This window comes from Meleagris gallopavo, chromosome 4 (genome assembly GCF_905368555.1).
Source record: "Meleagris gallopavo chromosome 4, MGAL_WU_HG_1.1, whole genome shotgun sequence".
NCBI classification, from domain to species: Eukaryota; Metazoa; Chordata; class Aves; order Galliformes; family Phasianidae; genus Meleagris; species Meleagris gallopavo.
In genome coordinates this window covers 33328073-33347598 of record NC_139407.1, presented here as the reverse complement: position 1 = coordinate 33347598, position 19526 = coordinate 33328073, and the positions used below count along the sequence as shown (strand labels likewise).

At 38.1% G+C, this 19526-nt stretch overlaps 1 protein-coding gene across 4 annotated transcripts in view; it reads left to right on the top strand.

The window, feature by feature from the left end:
- Positions 1 to 19526, top strand: part of AFG2A (AAA ATPase AFG2A) — a 185513-nt gene that overhangs the window by 85815 nt on the left and 80172 nt on the right. The window contains exon 15 of one of the 4 annotated variants that reach the window (XM_085222806.1): positions 8779 to 8903. The exons of the other annotated variants lie outside the window; for them this stretch is intronic. Within the exon in view, the coding sequence (XP_085078932.1) occupies positions 8779 to 8880 (102 nt within the window). The 3' untranslated portion in view covers positions 8881 to 8903. The remainder of the gene's footprint in view (positions 1 to 8778; positions 8904 to 19526) is intronic. 4 annotated transcript variants of the gene reach the window in all.

The following is a 19526-nucleotide window of genomic DNA, read 5'->3' as shown; positions in this document are numbered from 1 at the left end:
AAAAATTCTTTATTTTTGACCATTTCTGCCTGTCTGTCTGCAGCTTTGAACCTGGGGTAGAAATTCCTCCAAGGAGATGAGGCACACTTCTTGCAACTTCTTGCAAGAATGCTTGGCAACCTTGAAAGGGCTCAAGAACACCTTTCCACAGGTCCTGGAAATCCAACAAGAGGAAAGACTGTGGCCAGAAGCATACTTTAATGGGGAGAGCATAGAGGTGTGGTAGCCAGAAAAACAAAACAAACTGAAACACAAATTAGTCAAATAGTTTTCAGAAATGTAAGAGAGACCTTCTGGTGTGGGCTCAAGCCCGTCATATGTCTTTAATCTCAGACTGTTACCTCAATTATGTTCATTTGCAAAAGAGAACAGGCACTTGCCTTGGAAATGTAAGAGAAATATTGATAAATATGTTGCATTAGATAGATTGTTCTTACATACTTAATGAACAGTATAGTTAAAAGAGGACTGTTAGAGTTCTTTTCTGACAAGATTCTAAACCATGACTGAAAAAGCTTTGCTTACAATGTGAAATTTTGCTTTTTCAAGAGTCTGCAAGTGGTATTGAAACAGTAGTTATGGCTGGTGCTGCTGTGAGATTAAAACAGCATCTACAGATTTCTCTCTGTGAAATCTACAGACTCTACCATAAGATTTCATGTGCTCTTTTTCTGTTTCTGGTGACTCGTGTTTGAAAAGCCCTGACGTAGTTTGAAGAACAGGGAGCAAATCGACTTGCTAGTGCCAGTGACTCCAGCTTTCAGGTAGGGTGCAATAAATTGCAAATTTATTGTGTGATCTGCTATATTTAGCCTATTACTGTTGAAAGAGCTTTGAAGTAATCCAATTTAGAGTACAAAATTCTCTTTGAATGGCTTAACAAATTACAGTACAAAATGGATTTTAACATTTACTATTTCTCCATACTGTAGATCTGTCTGTGAGATTTAGCCTGCCTTGATTTAGCAACTGAAGGAAATGGGGCTGTTTAGTCTGGGGAAAAGGAATCTGAGGGGAGACCTTATTGCTCTGTTCCAATATCTGAAAGGTGTTTACAGCGAGAGGGGGTTGGTCTCTTCTCACTGGTGACAGGTGACAGGATGAGGGGAAATGGCCTCAAGTTGCACTAGGGTAAGTTTAGGTTGGGTATCAGGAAACACTTCTTTACATAAAGGGTTGTTAAGCACTGGAATAGGGTCCCCAGGGAGGAGGCTGAGTCACCATCCCTGGATGTGTTTAGAAACCATTTGGATGTGGTGCTCAGGGACATGATTTAGCAGAGGGTTGTTAGTTAGAGTAGTATGGTTAGCTTGTGGTTGGACTTGATGATCTTTAAGGTCTTTTCCAACCTGAGCAACTGTATGGTTCTATGATTCTAAGTGGCTCTTTGTAAGGTCCCAGCTTACTAAAATGTTTTTCCTCTTCGCTAAACTTTTTTATTTCTCTTGTTTTTTCTTTCTCTTTTCCCTTTTCTTTTTTTTTTTTTTTTCTAACAAGGTTATGTGGAAATCAAGTATTTCAGAAATCAAGTATTTCAGAGCAAATTGTGAGTTCATAATAATAATTTAAAAAAAAGGTGTAGGATAGACGGAGGATAGAGAGATGGAGGTAGAGAAGAGCTCCACTTGGCAAATCATTGTCTGGAAAACAAACACACCCACCTGGTATTTTTCCATCGGAAATGATTGAATTAGTCCTCTGCATCCTGATCAGAGAGACAGATTGTAAAAGTAGGACACTCTCAGTGAATAGACTGTTTTTTGTCAATAGCTTTGAAACTGCCTGCCAGAACTCACATGCTTTTGTGCAGTAATTTGTTTATCATTACTTTCTTCCTATGAAAACAGAATCAAAGAAGTGACAAAAAAGATACACATTTGTATGAAATTCAGCAATTTGAAGATTGAATTGTCTTGTAAGAATAATTTAATGGTTTGCCTTCACTCTTATCCAGTGGGGATCTGGAGGGCAAACAGCACAATGTTCCATCAAAGGGGATACAGTCACTGCTAAGACACTGAAGCTGTTCCTGGAATACTTAAATATGACACCAAAAAATGACAAAAGTGACAGCACTGATCAGCTATATCTCATGACTCCAGCAGAAGGGTACTGTATGCATTAGAAGTATGGGTTAGTGATCTCAAGCCATGGAGTTACCAGGTTGCATGACTTTCCTACCGCTGAGCTTAAAGTTGCTGCTGAGATAAGGTAAAAGAATTATTAGTGGGATCTTGTCCTGTGCCAAAGCACAGTAGTTTTAACCATTAGGGCAGTTTAGCTGAACTCCCTTTACTTGATATTAATTGCAGTGGGTTGGGACTGATGAGCTCAGTCACTGTGCTTCAGGGCAGTAATTGCACTGAGATTTGGGGATTCCATTGCCTTTGGTTCTTTCTGCTTTTGTCAGGCAGTTAGTCCTGACTGCTGGTGGGATCTGAGTTTGGAGTATTACAGCTGGCAAGAGGCGTTCCTAGGGTCTGGACAGGAATGTGCCATGATTCTCGTCTCTTTTGGAAGAAAAAAAAATTAAATGAAATTAAGCCTTATCTTCAAGTGTCTGCATACTTCACCCAACTCTTAAAATGAACTTGAGGAGACTGCTTCCTTTAACACACAGTATGTATTTCAGTGTCAAACGTATGGAAAAGTTTGCCTTTAAAATCGTCTGTACTTAGATTATCATTCTTACATAAGGCTTCTCATTTAATTTTGTCTACATTTTTGGCCTAACTCAATTGCAATTGTGAGTAATGTAAGTTAAAAAGAAAAATGCTAATTGTTAACTGGAATATGTCTGTGTGTGCAGTGTTAAGTTCAGGATTTAGGACCAGGACCTGAGTGACTGTTTATCAGTGGAAGTGCAAATTTTAAGTAGGCCCTGAGATACGAGTTTAAGTGGACAATGGTAACTTTGGGCAGGAAATGCTTTGATCTTTCTCTTCATTCATCCTTCTGTTTCAGTGAGGAGTCTCACAGCTGGCTGATAACATCATATGAATGAATTCCTACCTGTAAGTGAGCAGGGCACCAGCACATTAACCAAGCAATGGTGAGGTGATGGTTACAGCTTCAGATCTCTCTTGACCATAGGCAAGATTAAATCAGTGACCCTCACATTATATACTGCTCAACCTTATCTTGTGGTTTGCCTTGTCCCTTGAGGAAAAGCTGTGTTCATATGTTGCTTTTTAACATTTCCTGGGGAAGCCATCATTTTAATGAGTCCATCTTTAACAGAATAACTTTTTACAAGCAAGTGCGGAACAGACTTAGTTAAAACAGCTGAAGAGACTGATTGTTTTTCTGTAAGCATCTGTTAGGTGTTCATTTCCATTCAGATAACATGTATCACCTAATGGTTTATTTTCATGCAGACTTGGCATAGTCAATAAAAAGGCTGTGAATGAACAATGAAGTCATAATGAAAGAAAAAGTCTTTCTTGTGGAATACACTTGGCTTTTAACTGTGTCTTAATGGTGGAGGAGATAAGAAGGGACGTGGTCTGCAAAGCGAGTCCTGGTGATCCACAGTTGGCAGCGAGCTGATGTGAAATGATAACGCACGAGTGGCTGTGGTTATGTTGTGCTGTCTACGTCTCAGGAAGAGGTGTGGCTGCCTCTTGCCTGCAGTAAAATTGATGACATGTTCTGATAGACAAGTGCTACATAAAGACTGAGAGGAATTTATAGGCACCTGAAGGCAATACAAGCCGATGATGAAAGGCTTTCTCAATGTTAAACACTAATTCACTGAGAAGTGAAATTCTCACAAGGGCTCGGAGTGTGTTGTGCAGCTTGCCAGGATGACAGCCCATCTAAAGGGCAGCAGGTTGTAACTCAGATGGGACTTGGTGCCGCGCTGGTGTTCACGAGCAAAGAAGTGGAAGTATTAATTAGTCCTCAGCTGTAAACTTTACTGCAGCTCTTTCTTAGGTGTCTCTTTCACTACTGCTACCATTATACTTTCTTTTTTTAATTTGTTTATTTTACCATCTGCCTTGCTTTTTTTTCCTTTTGGATTTCATAAAGAAATGTAGTCAATGTTCTCATGTCAGGAAATACTTCTGAAGTAGCATAAAAGAGATATCTAAAATAATTAGAACTAGTTAGAATTTTATGACTACCTCTTATGCAACTTACTAAACATTTTTTTCTGTGGAATCATACACTTTTTTCTTCCTCTTGTTCGCCTCCAAAGCCTGATTTCTTCATCAAGTTCACCAGGTCTATGTGAAATGAGAGGAACGTGAAACACTCAAAGATTCCATAGTATTTAAGAGCCATTTCATTTCTGAAAATGTTCCTCTTGATATAAAGACCAATATAAACCACTGCTTAATTTATTTTTTTTTTCCAGAAAATACAGTTTTCCAGAGGTAAGCTAACAAACTTTATAATCACAACTGCAAAATAAAAGACAAGGACAATTTATGAGAGCAGATTAATTACTGTTAGTTAATTGCACTGTTATGGGCATCGTGGTTTGGTTCTATAAGAAGGGCAAAGCTTATAAAGAAACACATTACAGAAATGAAAATGCTTTCAGGCACACGTTCCTTTGCCCTAGAGAATGGTATGAATGCCAGGAACTTTATGTTTTTTTCTTCTGTCAGCTGATTCATAGAAGATAGTACTTCTCCTGTATCCTGTTGAAGATAGAATTACAAACTGCGTTTTGGGTGTTTCCATCAGTTCTAGCATTAGGTAGTGAAGACTAATGTCTGTATTGTGTTGCCCTTTCAGAAACATCCTATCTAGCTTTCAGTTTGTTCCTTAATTTCTCAGTCATTAGCTACTGAATTTATGTGCACTGTAATTCCTAGACACTTTTTTAATGCGTGTATAAGCATAATGATGGTGTGTAATTGCCATTGTGATCACTTTTTTCTCACATGTTCAAAATCTATTTCCTTTCATTCTGTACAATTAAATTTGCTTGCAAACAAAAAACAGCGGAATGACAGAACTATTTCAGAAAGTGCCAAAAGTTACGGTGATGATTCAGAGTTTATTCTTTTCTTTTTCTTGTTGCTTCTGTTGTTGTTTCTTTTTAATTTCAAGACCCATTTGTTTCAGTCTTTCTTTACACTTCATATTCCTTAAGGTTGAAAAAAGAAAGTTTCATATTAACACCTAAAGTTATCTGAGCTGCTTATCAAATATTCCAGACAAGTGCTCCATTACCAAGGTCAATAACAACCAGATTCCTGTGTCTCTAGAATCTTCTTCCTGTTCTCTAGATGACACCTCCTGTTCATTCTTCCAGTTCATTCACTTGAGATAGTCTTTACCAAACTGTGTTTTGTGTTTTTTCTTCCCCTCCAGATCTTTCTCAATTGTTTTTCTCTGAACCACAACTTGCCCTTTTCCACCACTAATGATGGTTTTCCTTCTGACTTGCTCCTTTTGTGAACACTGGTCTATTCAACAGCTGAAATTCTCCGTTGCTCTCTGCTTGACCTTTGTTCTTTCTATTGACTTCATGGTTTCAAGTTTTTGTCTGCTTGTCCTCCCTCCTTTTGTACTCCTCCTCTTGTCTTTCCCTGGCACTGTATTTCTCCATCTTAGTGTGTCTCTGCCTTTCTGTTCATGTCAGCTACCTTTCACTTTGTCATTTATGACAAAATAAAATGCCTTTGAGGAAGCTTCCAATATACTGTGATGTGATACCAGAAGCTCAATTGCCTGATGAAACCCAACTGAAATATGTCAGTTGTCGTAGGATAAGAGACATTATAATATTTCAAGAGGCTGTAGTCTCGTGTCTATTTCAAGGCTTTTGTTTTCTTTTGATTCCTTTTATCCACTCCCCAAATTGTATTCCACTGCATTTTCTTTATTGCTTTCTGTTAGCCCTTCTCCTCCTGCACTTCCTTCCCAGATTTCCCTCTCCTTGTGTTTCTTGTTTTCAACTGGCAGTTGTTGTATTATATGTAAAATCTCATTTATTTATTTATTTATTTTTAAATAACTTTTTTCCTGTAAGTTTTCTTTCTAGCCTTTAATTCCTACCTATTAAAGCAGTCAATGTCACGTTGTTATCCTGTCTTCTCTGAAATGGGTGAGCGTTCCTTTGATAATAAACACAGTGTTGCCACCCTGCCTCTCACTTGCCATAGAAACTAAGTTATTTATTTGACATGGAGCATGCACATATAAAGGAAAGTAAGTCATGACATCAATTAAATATATTGTGGGTTTCCTGCAGGTTGGCAATGGACTCGTAATGTTATTCATAGCTATCTGTGTTTTTATCCACACTTTTAACTTTCCTGATTGAGCTGTTTGCCAAAACCATTCTTTATCCAGTCACCTCTATCTGGCCAGCATCAGGCATGGGGGTAAAGTTCACTGTTCCATTCTATAGGTGCTTGTAGACACTGTGTATTATAACAATACATAGAAAACTACCGTGCTTGTTCTGCACGTGTTGAAGGAAGCAGCGTATTCATCCAGGGGAGAAAGAGAGCTACCCTGGTATGGAAAGTAAGTGCAGTGACTTGAACAGGATGGAGAAAAAGGCCATATGAAGATGTATGTAGGAGAGAAATTTTTTAAATTAAATTTATTTTCTTCTGGCATGTAGAGTATATGTATATCTACACACTTGGTAGAATATACTGGCAGTTTAATTTTGTATTCTAAATGACAGCTATAGCCTTGCATGAAAAAATAAATCGCGGAATGGAAATAGCATTGGTTTGTGATGCCTTATGAAGCAGCCATTTCTTATCTATCATATTACTTCTTATTTACTGCTACTATAGCATTTACAGAATTTCCCAAACTTGAGATATTTACCTAGTTAAAAGCCTTGTATGAATATACTGGAGGTGTCTCATAGCAGAGCTGGTGATTTGTTGGCCAGTGTGGGAAATGCATTTCTTTGATTTGAACATTTGAGCCTGTTTGGAGATGTACCTGAAGGTCTATTTTTTCAGAATGTGATTTTTCTATTCTTCATAGCAGTACAACTCATACTCATATACAACTATATCTCATTTATTTGTACTTCTGAATCTCATTATTTTTGCCAGCAGAGGGGACCTTAGGAAACAATTATGGATATGATCATAACATAATGATATTAGAGTGAGCATCAGTTTTTCTAATCTAATCTACTCAGTAAGTAATATGAATGGAAGCAATATTTTTGCTTTGTGAATACTTTTTTATTATTATTATTTCTCTGCTTACAAACTAGAGTATTAAATACAACAATATTTTTGCTTATTAAAATGTACAGTATTTGCTACACTTTCTTTGAAAAAAAAATTTACTATTTCAGAAATAAATAAGTGAATGATTAGTCTGAGTGGTTGAAGAAAATACAAGACATAGCACACTACTCCTTCTTCAGTGTCAGACTGCAATAATGAATGTTAGGGAACACAAACACAGTTTTCATATAAATCTACTTCCAAGAGCTAGAGGCTGTCTTCTGCTAGAGGCAGCCTTAATCTGTAAGAAAGCTAAAGAATAGACTCTTTTAAGTTCCATTGGCAACTGAGGAAATAACTTGCTGTTTGTTTATGGATCATTTTTCTTCTTTATTTTGTATCTCCTGCATCAAATAAGGCTTACTCTCTATTAAGTACTGCTTTTTACAGTTGCTAAAGGAGGCACTTATATGTGCCTCGTGTTGTAGCTATGGCAGGGGGCAATGGGGACTAGGCATATTTGAATCTAATTACAAGTGATTGGTTTTTCATCTTTCTTTACATGTCACTGTTTAAATTCTGCTCTTTTGACATGTTTTGTCCTAAAGCACTGGCTGTTTACAATTCTATACCTCTATTAGCTTAAGGCCCAGCTAAGTAAATCCTGTTCTGTGTTCATAAATGTCTTACGTCTTGACAGATGTTGCAGGAGGAATCTGATGGATCTGACGACGTCTACAGTGTTAGAGCTGCAGGGATGAAGGGGAATCTCTATCTTGTCAGCTTATGGTGGAATCAGACCTCTCTTGCAGTGGAATGAAACAGTAGTGGTTTCCCACTATTAGTAAAAGATACATTTTCATTTTTCTAATTTAGTGAATTAAAACTAAGTGTTTCTTACAATCTGAATTTGAAAAATAACTTGTCATTACAAAAAAATATATATATATTTTGAGCATTATGGCACATAAGAATGAGGAGATTAATGTTTCTGAGACTCAAAAGGCTAACTTCTAGTCTTTGTCTTATCTGCCCAGATGTTTTAGATTTACTGGGTCTACACTGAAAACTGTGGGCGAATTTGGCCCAGAAACTGCATGATCTCATTAAAAATTGTGTTATCTTATGAGAAAGAAAATTTTCATGATAGAGGTAATGGTCCCTGAGCTGTCCAACAGTTCACAAACTAGCAGTCAGAAGAACTGCAGCAGTTAGCTTTTCTTTTTGTTTCAAGTTAACAGGAAAGGAACAAATGAGCAGCAGAGATAAGGACTTTATCCTCTGAGGAGACTCTTTGATGCAGTTATCCTGTGGGAGCTTTCTCAGTACAGCCCCTCACGGGGACACTTGCGTGCTGGGATGAATATTCCTTTCTCTTCTGTTTTCTCTGTGTACATAATACAAGCAAAGAGGGTAAGGAGCATTAATCCTGGAATACAAGTGTTCCAGCAGGATTAGTGTAGCCATTAATGTCTTTGTAGACAAGTGGAGAAGAGAGAATTAAAGAAGTCCGTATTCTCTTAATTTTCTTTCAGAAGTTCAAAACACTCATTACCATGCCTGAGGCAAAGTTCAAAGTTGAGGGATACTTAATGGTGATCATTTTTCCATCCAGGCCATCGTCCCTTCCCTGTGGGGATGGGGTGGAGGTTCATGCCTATCAAGAGAAGTGAGGTGCTGTCTATTGAAATGTGACCTTTGCTACGACATGGTGTGAGAAGCTGCTGGCTGCTCCAGACAGTAAGTAAGAGAGGGACAGGCTACACCAAGCTGGGGGAGAGGCTCTGGGTCTCTCTCTGTTGGGTATCACGTCCCAGATTTGCAGCAGGCTCTACCTGTCTATTATGATCACAGACTTTGTTGGTAGGGAGAATTTAAGGTGAGTTAGAGGAGATACATGCTATCTTCTTACTCGAGTATATTTAGCACATACAGTCATTCTCAGTTTTTCATTTCTCTCATCAACGGGGGTGTGTTCTTAAAGGCAGAAATCACAGTAGCCTGAACAAGCAGGAAGCTGCTGACAGCTTTGTTATTCTTTTTAATTGCTCTTATTCTCTGCTAGCTCCAGGACTGTTCTGGAATGCTGCTTTTGCAAAAGCATTTCTGCAGGCAAAAGATCCTGAAAATCTGACTCTGAGTGTTTAGAAGGGGGTGTATTTTCTTGATAAATATTTCTTACTGCTTTTATTTCAAAAATTATGCTAATACAGAACTTGTTTGCATTTTTGAGCGTATAGTGCCCTGAAATAGTATCCACTCTGCTTTATAGTTGACATTTTGTGGCATTTCTGGTTCTGTAGGAATATTAGATTACCAGCAGTAACAGCTTGAATTCTGAAATATTCTTCCAAACACATGTACAGGCAAAAAAAATATTCTTACTTTATAATAAATGGCAAAAATAAATCATGATTGCCAATCATGAGAGCATTCGTAAAACTTGCGTGACAAATTCAGTTATACTGAGGGCGTGAATTTTTTCAAGGTTTTCATGTTTTAAGAAAGAAATCTTCTGAAGCTGATTACATTTGCAGTATGGACCATGTGTGGAGTATTGTGCTTTATTCTTAATTATACTCTGCAGGTTGCTGATTACATGTTACTTTGAGTATATCCTTTGGCATTCACAAGCATAAACAAAGCTGCAGAAACTGTTTTTTCCTCTATCAGCAACGTGATGCGTTTGGGAATTTAACTAAGCGGCCTTGGATTCTGCGTGGATTTCCCCACCACTGCAAAAGGAATTTATTCCTTTAATAGTAATAGAGATTAAGAATTGAATTAAAAGTTAATTTTGAATTCACATAAGAACTTGTTAATAAGTAAAATTATTGGCATTCCAGGTAGAGATTTTGAAGGGACAGTTTTACTAGCTTATTAGCTGTTTGCTTCCTTTTGAGCATGCTGAACTGTTGGAAGTGCTTGTTTCCTTACAATTACAGTCTTCTAAGCAATACAGTGCCCTTGGGTTTTGATAACTGAGAAACCGATGAGTTAAAAAAAAGACTGCAGTTCCAGTTGTGAGAGTATGTGATTTAGAAAGGATCATATCTAGATTATGCAGTTTAGAAAAGATTGAGCTGTGGAGAGGAGAAATTAGCAATTTTTCTAGAGTGATATAGAAAGACTCCAAGCAGGAAGGATGTTGTGCATCCTCCCCCTATTTCTGAGGGAATCTCTGGCTAGCAAAGTGAAAGCTTGGGTAGGGAAATCAAGCAGAACTCCCAGGTGCATCCTAGAAATGGTTAAATATTGGTTAATGGACCTTACTTCTGCCCCTCTCCTATCTGCTGTGCTTGTCCTTTGCCACTTTGATTTTTTCACATCTTGGAGGAATCTTATCTCACTGTAGGGCACTCCCTGGGCCATGGGCACTTACCTCTTCCTGCAGCTTTTCTCCATATCTTCCCAATCCAGAGAGGGACAGTTCAGAGCCAGCTGCTCTTATCAGATGGTACCTGGAGGTAGAGGGGAAAACTGTTTGAAGCTGTGTATAGGAAGGAGAAGGGACCCTCTTGAGACATGGGCTTGTGTTTAATAGGCATGGCCACAGGCTGTGAAGGCACAGGCAGCTCAAGGTATGTAGACAGATGCTGCCCCATGGGGCAGAGGGGGGGAAGCCAGGCAGCTCCTGAGGTGTCTGGGACCAGTTAGGTATGCCTGTGGGTTTTTCTCCTTTCTGTTCAGAATACAGCAGGGAGTCAACAATGGTGCAGGTCTCCTTTGTAGTTGCAGAGGAAGTTTCTGGCTGGAGATAAGGTTGCTGAAGATCCGGACCAGATCAGACACCATGTCTGGTGCTTGGCTGTAGCTGCATGAGGAAGTCTTTCAGCATCGGAGTGAAATGAAATGCAGGTCAGAGACTGTGGGGTCAGAAGACAAAAATTGCAAAGTTAGCTTGAAATTCCAGGTCAAGAGTTTTTCCTCCTTTCATTAAACAGAGCAAAAGGCATTTGTGGTTATCAGTGGTGCTGATAACACAGTAGTGTCTAGAGACCAGGATTCTTTTGTGCTTGGCCTTGTACTGACCGCCTGGGCTCTGAGGAACACTCTTGGAACTCAGACGGATGCATGAAAACATCTATACTTCTACCATGTTTTTTTTCTGCAAGTAGCCTTCCAAAAAAGTAGCACTAGAAACCTTAATACTCAAGCCATTTGACTCTCTTTTTCAATTATTCTATTATACATACTAAAAAATTTGATCGTATTCAGGGTAAACAAAAATGCGGGTGTTCCAAAGGACACTATCTCATAACCAAATCCATCCTGGAAAGAAAATGGGGGGAAAAGGGGGATACTTCCCCAGAGATGTTAGCAGTATTGTTCATTCACATTCGAATTACATATTATTCTCTTGGATAGGTCTTCTGCCTGCCCCTGTTGTTCTCTCATTGGATAAAACAGTTGGATAAAATCTCAGTTAAAATCACAGAACTGTTTCCCTTCTGAGACAGTGGAGACTTTCTATATGTTGTGTAGGCATGTATGTAGGATCATCATTTTGAATTTACTCTGTTACCTGTCTGTGTCTGTCTGTGAAGTCACATACTTGATGAGAATGCAATTCAGTGGCAGCTTGCCATATAATCTTAGCTTTTCTTGGAACATTTAGTTTAGGAAGTGGACTAATTAGTGTGTAAACGTTGTTTAACAGAAGAACTCCAATTAGCACTGTTTGGCTTGGCTTCAGTGATAAACAAAGTTAGATGCATGTCAGTGTTTGTCCTAGCAGTTTATGAAGTCTACTTTGTGGTCCTAAGGGACAGCACACACCAGATATGTTAAATAGTCATTGCAGTCAAGGCCATGAGAAAAAGCTTGCCGTGTCAAGCTTAATAGGCTGTGCATTATACATTAGTGGGCTAGTTTGGAAGCCTTCCATTGATCTAATTACTTCTGAAATACCACCTACTGTCTTTCCAAAGTGTGTATTTTTCTTATTGTTTAGCTGCTACCATATGAAAAAAATGGCAAACACACTCAGTGATTATAGTAAAGTAATGGAATGTAGGTTTTCAGTGTTTATTTTGCTATTGTCATTATTTTTTTCCTCATTTTCTTAGAGCCTAAAACTAGGCAGGATTCTTACCAGTACAAGTGTAAGCAAGCCTCTTGCTGCCCTAAGAAACTCACTGTCCTCATTTTGGCATGAAATTGACATAAGAAAACTAATGCCGATAAACAGGTGGGATGAAGAAGTTTGCCTGTCCTTATGGTGATATTCCCAAATGTAGTAACGTAGGTATGCTTTGATAGTTCTTAAGGCAGCGATGCTTGTTCAGCTATGGGGTACTTATCTATAAGAAAATGAAAATTAAAAGCTGTTTGAATTGTAAAATAACTGACCTTTCTTTCCTGCTCCAAATATCTTTTTTTCTGATTTCCCTGGAAATTCCAGTCCCAGGGGCTGTAATGGAGCACAGGAGTTTGAGAGGATGATTACATTTTTGCTCCAGTCCTTTTTGTTGTGACTTTTAATTTTGGAGATAGGTAAACTGCAGCTGTGGTTAAATCTAATACAGATCTTTAGATATTCTTTCCCAATATTTAATAACCAAAGTAAATCTAAAGTATTTTATGTGTACTAAAATACTTAAGCTAACTGAATTAATTGTAACTCTATCTGGATGAAAGAAGCAGGGAAGAAGCTCTTAATGTTTTGCTGGGTGAGCCGCATTTTGAGTGTCAGAAGCTGCAATAGCTAGGGGGAATCAAACAGAACAGGTCTGTTCTTAGATGTGTAGTGGTGTGGAAAACTCCTTTATTCCTGACAGAAATACACAGACCACAGAAGCAACCCAGATGCACAGAGCTGTTTGCATAATTCAATCTTGAAAATCAGAATTTTCTGCTGGAAATCTTTCCAGACATTTCAAAGCCATTTCTAAAGAATCCTCTTCTGATTTTGTCAATTAGTCAACTGAAAAATAACAGATGCAAATTAAGTAAAACTGTTCGCATTACCTTCCTCCTCTAAAGAATGAGGCCGATCCAAAACTTATGGGCACTCATGCAAGGACATCTATTCTTCATGTTAAAACCTTAGACTGCGTGTACGTTGCTTGTCATTAAACAGTGTGAGAGGCAGAACTGTCCCTTTACACAGGCCCCTGTGATTAAGAGAGTGACAGTGTGCTACACAGCAGAGTGCTGATTGGGAAGCCAATCTGATGATGGACCATTACGTCCACTCGATTGTCACCTGTGCTCCACTGTGCCAGTTCCTCGTGTCTGAGATCAGTTATTTGCCACTGATGTTCTTGCTGCAGCAGCAGAGGAATAATGTGTTCCTCAAATTAAATTTTTGCAAGTATTTTATAGCTGTCAGAGAAAATCCTTCCTCCAAAAATAAACTCCAGAATTTACTGCTGAAACCATGCTGTTGCTGAAGGGAACGGGATGTGACTGGTGCCTCCTGGGGCGGGTGGGATTTTACAAAACACATTCGTGTTTTATAACACTTCTTTCTCCTTTTTTTTGAGTACTTTACTGTAGTTTAGTATATTCTGAGTCATTGCTACATCTTCTCAATCCCCTATGTTCCTTCATTGTATTCCTCTTTCTCCTTCTCTCACTAATCCCCTCTCAAGCTACTAACAATTAATGTGTGCTAAGAGGCCAGCTTAATAGAAACTTGTGTCTGATGCTTTATTCAAATACTTGAGGAATTATGGAGTGGATGATGCTCAGGTCATATGGTAAGTATTGCTTCTCAGAAGTTTTTTTTTTTCATTCTCCCAAAACCAGATACAATAAATTAGATGACAATTTCATTAAGTGAAAATAATAATCTCTTCCTATTTGCTATCATGTGAGAGTACATCAGTGGAATAGTTCTCTACCATTTATATGTTTATTAGGCTGACAGTAGTGAGAGAGCCCTTCATTAATTTAGCACATCTGAAACAAAGTCTTTCAATGTGTGTCATATTAAAAGATTCACGGAAATTAATTCCATTGTAGATTCACATTCACATTTCCAAAATATTCAGTTTTGCAAATTTAGTTCTCACATGAAGGGAATTCATAAATGGTTTCTCATTAATTTCCAATTTGATTCCAGTTTTTGTTTGGTAGTGTCCTTGTTTTTCGAGCACCCTTGGGAAATATTGCTGACTAGGTTAAAAAATAACTGTGATAATAAAGTTTGCAGATAGGATGGGAACTGGTTGATGGCAAGGTAAGTTCATAAACACTGGTCCCATAATACTAAGTGCTTGACCTTTTGAAAGGCCTGCTTGCTCTTTCTTTTGTCCTTGGAAACTTTACTGGAAAAGCTCTTGCAGGCTTAGCTGTTAGGAAGGTGCTGCGTGACTATATTCCTGGAGCATATCTTCAAAGAAAAGATACACACCGTTGGTAGAGAGCATGTAACTGAATGTAGGGTGGCATCTACGTAGCACTTTGCATCAAAATACTTTGAGAGATCACAGTTGTTCATGGATTTTATCCATCTAAGAAGCAGGTGAAATGGTAAGCAGCTGTGGTAGGTTAGTATATGATCAAAACTATATGGGAAACTAAAAGTAGACTAGGAATTAGATCCAAGCTTCTTTTTGTTCAGTAACCCATTTTCCTTGGCTACTCTTTTGTGTTTTTTCCCTCTCATTGATTTTGTTATTGTTGTTGTTATTTTTAAAGTGAGCTATACAACAGCGTTTTAGTGGATTGAGCAGCAATTCATTTCCTTTCCGATCTTCAGGAAACACACTGAGCAATTAAGTGTGGCTGGATGGGAAAAGGTCTTTCATTTCAGTGAGATCCAGAGGCTCCCAGGCCTTCCTGGCTTTTCACAGCCTACCAGGTGGTCTGACTTGGAGCTCCGTTCCCCTTCTTCCTATGTCCAATGTAGCAGCAAACTTGAGGAAATGGGACTCAAGGCCTGAGGGTTGGGTTTGTTTTTTTTGTTTTTTTTTGTTTTTTTAATGTGTTTTGGCACTTATCAGTTCTTTTTCAAATCTCAGTTTCTGTTTCCTGTCTGCTTCTATATTATGTAGCTCAAGAACAGAGAAAAGGGTTTCCACCAGCAGTACAGATTCACACACAGTTTGAGAAGAAATATCTCTTAGCAATTCTTGCATTCTCAATACATGTAAGGATTTGTAAGTATACAGGATGTTGTAAAGGAGATGAAGGGAAGAAGGGCATCCATTCATCCTGTATTACAGAGGTGCTTAATGACAGTTTTTTCTTTCAAATGTTGATCTAAAAATTGTAGTCTGTCCCCCACAACGCCAGCTGCATTTGGCAAAAAGTTGCAGCTTGTTGCAGTGCAGGATGCCCAGTAGTACAAAATAAGACAATTAATATTTCATGTGGAAACACGATTTTTGGCTTGAAACTGATGAGGAGATATACAAGATAAAAACAACTAAAAACCTCAACAAGTCCTAACAAAATACTTTTTTTTTTTTTAAATACCGCACACTAAGTAAATATTCTTATGTATCAAAACCCTTTTCACTATGAGAGGCTGTATTTTGCCATTTACTACTGTAATACCTAAGTGACAATGCCAGTAGTATTTATCAGGGGAAAGTAAAATCTGTTTTCTATTTGCAAAAGAGTTTGAATCTCTTTATTCATTACTGATATATCTGACCTTTAAGAAACTGAACTCTGTGCACATTTGTATCTAAAAAGTAATTTGATTTGCATTTCTCATCCTGCTTCTCCGTTGTGGATGTTATCCAATACAGAGAACTCACAATCTTTTCTTTAGAAGAGCCCTCATAGTCAGAACAGATAGTCAATTTATTGAGCTGTTTTATTCATTTCTTGATAGCGGTACAGTTTTACTTATTGGTGTGTGTGGATTATCTCCATTTTCTCTCTCCTTTCCTTCTTGTTTCCTGCTAAGGCAGTGTTTTCACCATGGTTTTCTGTGTTTGAAGTTCATAGCCAAATACTACTCTTAATTTTAAGTCTTTTCTGAACAGTAGCATAGCTTTTACGTGCACTATGATCTGTGAGAGCAATCACAGGATTAAGGAACCAGAAGTGCTAAGCTGGGCTCTAAGTTTTGATAGTCAGTACATCTCCTTCATGTAAAAGAAGAAGGCTGATCTGAGTGTCTCAACAACATGGCTTGAGAATTAATTAATTCTGTGTACAAAAATGCAGAGAATGTTTTGGTAAGATTGTCAGGTGGTGTAAATTGGTACAGTTCAACCGGATGAAACAGCAGCTCAAATGTAAGTGAAAGATATGTTTGGTTACTGTTCTTCCACATTTGCTTTGAACTTTTTGGTATGCCGTTATAAAAAACAGGCATTTTTTATACATGAGATGCATAACTGTTTGAAGGAAAATATATCAGAAATTTGTTTAGCTCTGTAAAATGCAGGGGAAACATTTCTAGGTTATTTCACAATGCGTACTAAGTTTCAAAGTTTGCCTCCACCTGTATTGGCATCCACGAGGGTTTTCTTTCTAAAATGAAGAAGTACAGTCTGTTACCTGTAATTGTAGAAGTCTTGCATTCATTTGAAAAGATCCCAACTCCTCATAAAGAATGCTGCTTTGTTTTCTATGGGGACAGTCTTTTGTCAGCCTTCACAAATGACAGCAGGGAATTTCAAATGCAGTTCCTAGGAAGCCCCCGCTGCATCAAAATGCTTTGGCTACAAGAGCTCTGATGCAGTCTCCTGGCCCAACGTTTACATATGTTAATTCGCAGCATCAATTTACAGTATACAATCTAGTTTACTACAGTGTTGCTCTCTAGTTGAAGCAAAGAGCAGGGAAATAGGAAAATATGTAATCGTCTCTAGTTATTGTGAAGACATTGATAGCGTAGACACAGATAAAGCTGTACACCCAAATTGTGTTAATGTCATTTGAACACCTCATTTTTGTGTAATTGTGTACGTTAGAGAGCAAAAGAGAAAGAGGGTTCTATATACATATGCACATAATAAATGTCAGTCTGGTTTATTCTTTTAGAATTAATGCATATGGAACGGGAACTTCTGTGAAAAGCATTAGCTTGGGTGAATATCCTCGCCAGTGCATGATTAATGAACGATGTCTTACTCATGGAAGCCCTTGAGGAATACAGGACAAATAGTAGTTTTTTTTTTTCTTTTTCTTTTCCTTAATATTTACACTTCCAGAGATTTTACAGGTAAATTGTTGAATTGAGTGGAATTTTAAAAATGCTGTCTTATGACCATGGTTGAAAAGGGTGCTACATTTCCTTCTTCTGAGTTCCTGTTTGGGACAGACAAAGCAGATGTTTGGCTTGGAAACAGGCTTTATTTGGCCTGGTGGCAGGAAGTACTGAGAGATTTGCTATTGACATTTAATCCCTGATGTTTCTCTGTAAGACTGTAAGGCTTTTTTTTATTTTTTCTTTATTTCTCTTTTTTTTTTTGCTTGCTTGAATCTATGTAAAACGAACTGCAGTCATAATACATATTTGGCAAGTGAGCTGGAAATACCGTATTCAGTTTCTTATACTCTTGACAGTCTTACTCATAAATCCCAGTCCCCTGATCCCTCTGATCAGAGCAAGACTTTTTTTTTTTTTTTTTTATGCAGGTGTTCAAAATGTGAAATGAGAGGTTTCCCCCAAAGCTGTGTGTCTGATCTCCATCAGCACAGCAGTTGAACCAAAGGCCTGTCCTCCTAGCGCTCTGGCTTCAGGAAGTTTCCTTCTCCATCTGGTCCAAAACAAATAAATAAACAAAAGCAGCTGAGAGGATAACTGGTCTGAGAAGGCAATTGGGTTGAGCTGCTTTAGCATGCTGAAATGAATTAGTGTTCTAATAAACTCTGATAGCTCATCAGTAGAACCTCTGTGATGTGAGTTTTTGTGCACAATTATTTTGCAGAGGTTTTTGCTGCAAAAGTCTTCCATGTTAGAAACTAATGTGACCTATTTCTCTGCATCTCTATGTTCATCTTACAGACTGTCAAGGATCTTGTTAACTTAGATTTAAAAAAAATAATATGTGTTTTAAAACAATTCAGTTTTGCAGAATATTTTGTAACTTGCTTCTTTTCTGTGTAAGCATTGCTCTTCCTTCTGGAAGAGACCTTGAAAAATGGTTCCTCTTATTTTTCTCATCTGGAGCCTGATATCCTCAGCTGTGCTGAAAAGAGCACTTTTGTGTGATGGAGTGATGTGCTGAGCATTTCATTTATACGTAGTGGATCTGAATCCTGATAAACTAAATTTCTTAATGAGTGTGGGGGGTTGAGATGGAACAATTCAGCTCATAAACTTCATTTTGCCTTGGTATCCTGAAGAACAGGGCCTTAGGACTGCTAAAGGTTGAAGGCTCTCACATGTGGATAAGTGAGGGTTGTTTATATCGTACATTGAATTCTCTGGAACCAGAATATAGCTCCTGCTATTAGCAGTCAACAGGAATTTAAAATGCCTTTTGTTCTTAGGGGTAGTTTTATAAAATCTAAACAACCAGTGGTTTCCCGTTTAATTTGAATATAGCTTAATTTACCAGCTTTCCTTTTAAGATGGTCCTGGATTTACCATCTGAGCCACAGCTTCCTTAATGTCATGCCAGAACAGTTATAAGGGAAGGATATATTCAAATAATGTGGAAAATGTGTCCAAGAGAACGTGTAAGATAGCTCTCAGGTTACGTGTGCAATGGAGTCTGCAGGAGGATGACAAAGATTAGCCAGCAATGCTTTGCACTAACAGGTGCTTTGAAAATAGTTATCAACAAGAAATAAGGCTTTAAAAAAAATTTTTTTTAAAGGTAATTACTGTTTTTTCCTCACCCTTTTTTTTTTTTCTGTGGGAACTCTCTTTTTAGAAACACCTTCTCTGTATAATTATACAATTCTGTGTTTCATGATGAGCGTACGGTTACAACCAGACAGCAGCAGTTCTCCCATGTCAGTTGTGGCCATTCTTGGGTGGCACTGGAAAAGGCAGTGTTTTAGAAAACCATTTGAAGTTGAATAAATAGCGAGCCCCCAGCACACAGGTGAGGAGTACTGAGAACATGCAAAGCTATTTGGAGCAGGAAGCTTCAAGTGGTGCACCATGAAATGTCAGTAATTAAAACATTATAAAGGCTTATACTAAAACACAATGCTCCTCCTGCCCTCTTGCAGCTGGAGTGCTTTTCATTCTGTATTTTAGTCCCAAGTCTTGTTTTTGTTTAGGTAATCTTTAGATCAGGTTTCTGGGTTCGTTCCTGTGCACAGTCTTTCCTAGTACTGACAGCCAGAAGTGGTTTCCAATGCTTTGTTTTTAAAACTCGTCCAGGATATCTAAGAATGAAATGGAACAGCCTCAGGTCCAATAAACTTATGGATTGAGGGAATCAAAATGAGTTCTTGGAGCATTTTGAATTTTGATTATTTCCACTGCAGTCTCTA